This window comes from Colobus angolensis, unplaced genomic scaffold (genome assembly GCF_000951035.1).
Source record: "Colobus angolensis palliatus isolate OR3802 unplaced genomic scaffold, Cang.pa_1.0 Scaffold89, whole genome shotgun sequence".
Classification (NCBI taxonomy): Eukaryota; Metazoa; Chordata; class Mammalia; order Primates; family Cercopithecidae; genus Colobus; species Colobus angolensis.
Genome location: NW_012122820.1, coordinates 4,535,583 through 4,539,125, shown reverse-complemented (window position 1 = coordinate 4,539,125; position 3,543 = coordinate 4,535,583). Strand labels below are relative to the sequence as shown.

The 3,543-nt window shown below is 46.5% G+C and overlaps 1 protein-coding gene across 2 annotated transcripts in view; it reads right to left on the bottom strand.

Annotated features, from left to right (window-relative positions):
• PRMT8 (protein arginine methyltransferase 8) overlaps nt 1-3,543 on the bottom strand; it is a 203,501-nt gene that overhangs the window by 22,230 nt on the left and 177,728 nt on the right. For both annotated transcript variants that reach the window (XM_011931063.1, XM_011931062.1), the window contains exons 5-6: nt 3,034-3,176; nt 2,324-2,411 (exon numbers count right to left, since the gene is read on the bottom strand). In XM_011931063.1, coding sequence (XP_011786453.1) covers nt 2,324-2,411; nt 3,034-3,176 — 231 coding nt within the window. The remainder of the gene's footprint in view (nt 1-2,323; nt 2,412-3,033; nt 3,177-3,543) is intronic.

Here is a 3,543-nt window from a genome sequence, read left to right as displayed (position 1 = left end):
TTGCCTTAGCAACCAGCAACCTTTGTGCTTTACTTCTGATTTAGAACTCATAGTAACCAAAATCTCCATGTATTTGAAATGAATTTGTAAGTGGGCAAGATTCCTTTAAAAAAAAAAAAAAAAAAAAAGATTGTTTTTAAAAATGCAAATAGAAAACAGTATTTTAAATACATTTTAAGTGTTTCTTAGTGTTCTTTTGGGGTGGGGAGGAGGCTGGTATTTTTCAGAGACTCTAGAATAGGCACAAGAAAAGATGGTGCTAACTTTCAGATTTTTTTCCTTTTCCAGAAGGTATGAACACTGCAATGAGAATCAAAGAAATAAATCACATGATCTCCAGTCTGGGGCCAGTGCCTTAGGAGCCCCTGTGGGCCCCAGGCTGCCTCATTGCAATGTGCATACCTGCAGAGGCTCCGGACACAGGTATCTTTGTCGTGGAAACCATGAGAAAGTTTGTTAAAGAGGTGTGCCTCAGGTTGGAGCTCAATAAATATTTAAGTGAACGTGAGAATGAAAAATATACCTAGAAGTTTTCCTCCTCAAAACACCGTTCAGTACAATTGCACAGCAAGAACTCCAAAATGCAGCTCCAGGGCAAAATATGTCCTATTTATACATGCATTTGATCAACACTCACTGTTGAGTTGTGTCTGCAATCTTCCATGAGAGTACATCTGTCCTAGATTCTGAGCCACCAGGGGCTTGGCAGTCAGGCTCACTTGCCAGAGCCAGTGGCAGAAAGGGGCTTAGCTACACAGGCAGAGACTAGATCCCATCTAGTCCCATTATAGGACCAAGAACTGTCATGTCCTTTAATATACGTCATCTCACTTAATCCTCATGACAAGTCTGTGGGATTGAGAAGATTATCCCTTAACTGAGGCTCAAAAGATATTAGATAATTTGCTCAAGGTTACCCAGTTAGGAAATGGCAAAGCCAAGATTTAAACCCAGGGCTGGCAGTGTGCAAAGCATTGAACCTGGGCCCCCCTACCTCTCACTGGCCTCATTTGGTATTCTGCCTCCTTCCCCCAGGAGGTCAAATAGTAGAAATCACACCAGATTGGCTGGAGGCAGACAGCAACCAGAGAGGGTTTCCAGGACACAGAGCTTCAAACAGCCGTCCCACTTTTGTCTTCTTCTGAACCTGGCTCTGAACTTCGCACTTTGATTTTATACTTTCAGAAAGGGATGAACCCACACAAATACACACAACCATAGCAGAGTCCGGCTGAGTTTTCGTCAGTGCCACTGACAACGATTAGATTGTTTAAATCTATGGAGCCTCAATTTGTTGAACTGTGGATGGCGTCTTAGCCTCTTGGAGGCATTTATTCTTCTGTTCAGTCTGTGAGCCCCTGCACAGTAATCTGCCAGATGGAAATGGACCACCCTGTTGGGACAGGAACCCCAGATGTGCCCAGTCTGATGGACAGGTTGGAGCTGCTGCCTCTGGCTTTAATTGGGAGTTTTGGGGGTTTGCCTGTTTGAGGGGCGCTTTTCTCCTTTGGGGGTTTGCCTGTTTGAGGGGTGCTTTTCTCCTTTGTTGTATTTGGTTCTGGTTGAGGAGACACAGCCATGTCCAACTTTCCAAAAACATGGTTGGTGTAATCTCATTAAAGATCAGGCCTGTGTCACAGAGAAGCATTACCCTTGACGAGAAATAGGAAAACAGCCCTTTTCAGACCAGGTTTTTTGGCTTTATTGTTCTCGGAGAACCACACGCTCCTAGCTGATAAGGCACTAAGAATACACATTTAGCTATGAGCCCCTGCCTTGTGCACACATGCACATGCACACTCGCCTTTTGTCTGATTGTTCAAAGCAAAATCTCCACTCTTTCCCACACCCTCTGCTATCTATTCCTCAAAAGAACCTCACATAATATGTATTTGAATATGAAGGAGAATCAATATTACTTTGATAAGTTTGAGTGGAATGAAGGCAGGATCCGAAACAATTGGCCTGGCAAGAGACCTGCCAGGAATCTTCACAGGTTTCAAGCCACTTGCCCTGCTAATCTCTGCAAAAACTCAGCTTCTGCTGCCTCAGTCCAATTTTTAATTCACATTGCATTCATCCTTTCACCCCAGGACATTTCTCTCATCCCAGCCAAATGGCTTATTTTCTCTCGGTAAACCTCGCACCCTTGGGACTAGATAGAAACATTTAGAGACCAGACTCCAGAAAGGGTCCCAGATAAGCTCCTCCTCAGGGACAGCAACGGTGTTCATGTCACTGCCTGCTCGTCTCCGGCCCACTGGAGTGCCTCCCACCCCCACTGTGCGTTGGAAGTCCACAGGAGAAGCAAGAGGGGACTTACAGTGGATTTTGAAGTCCTTGTACTGTCTGTCTTCAATCGCTACCACGTACAAAGCTGCCCGGTCTGGAAACATAAGCCCTCCAGGTTTCTGTTGATGAATTGTGGGGAAATGGGTCTCGTAATCTATTCACCTGACAAAGACATCACATTTTGAACTGCACATAGAGTCACCAGACAAGCACCCCCTTGCCAGCCTCTCTCATGCAGTGGACTGCCACCTTGTCTGGGGTGAGGGCTAGGACAGCAATGCTCAATTTTTATTTTGGAGCAAGGAGAATTTAAGGGACCTAGGTGGAGTCAATGGGACAAGTGAGGTGGGGTGAAGGTAAACCCAGTGAGGAGCAGTGAGAAACGTCATGACTTTGGCCTCCAGAAGCCCAGATGACTAGCACACCTGGCTCTGGCAGCCGTGCAAGTCCTAAGTACTTCTTGACCAAAACGGACCTTAACTTGGGAGAATGGATGTCTATTATTGCAAAAGAGGCCGAGGTGAGACCCACAGAAGTCCACTCTGATGGTTACACATGCTGGACCCAAGACGGCCATTCTAGTCCCTGATACAGATCTGCTCTAAAGAGACGGGCCTGGGGCAGTGACCTCCTAGCCTGAGTCTTCTCTGAAGTCCTCGTACGCCCCCTAGGCTGCAGGCCTTGGGCAGAACAGCAGGACGGCCAGCCGACCAACGCAGGGATAGCATGCAGGACACTTACCAGCCACTTGTCCCTGGCGAAGATCACGGTGTTGAGCATGGACTCATAGAACAGACAGTAGCCCATCCACTCGCTGATGATGATGTCCACCTTCTCCACAGGCAGCTCCACCTCTTCCACTTTACCCTTAAATATGGTGATGACTGGAAAATAAGAACGCCAGGGCCATGCTTCGCAAGGACCCCACCCAGGAACCACAAGCACCTCACTTCAGGGCCACGTCTCCAGATTTCAGCCCTCTTCCGATTCTGCTTTTAGGATGTGACGTAGCTCACCCTTCACCAAGCTAGTTTATACCAACATAATTGAAAACTACCTGCATGCTTTCCCTGTAAAATAAATCGAGCCATTACTATGTGCCTGGCATAGTGCTAAGCCCGTTACATGCACAGTATCACATCATCCTTCCAGCAGCCCTGTGAGGTAAGCACATTACAGTTGACCCTTAACAACTCGGGTTTGAACCGCACAGGTCCACTAATACACAGATTTTTTTTTTTTTTTTTTTTT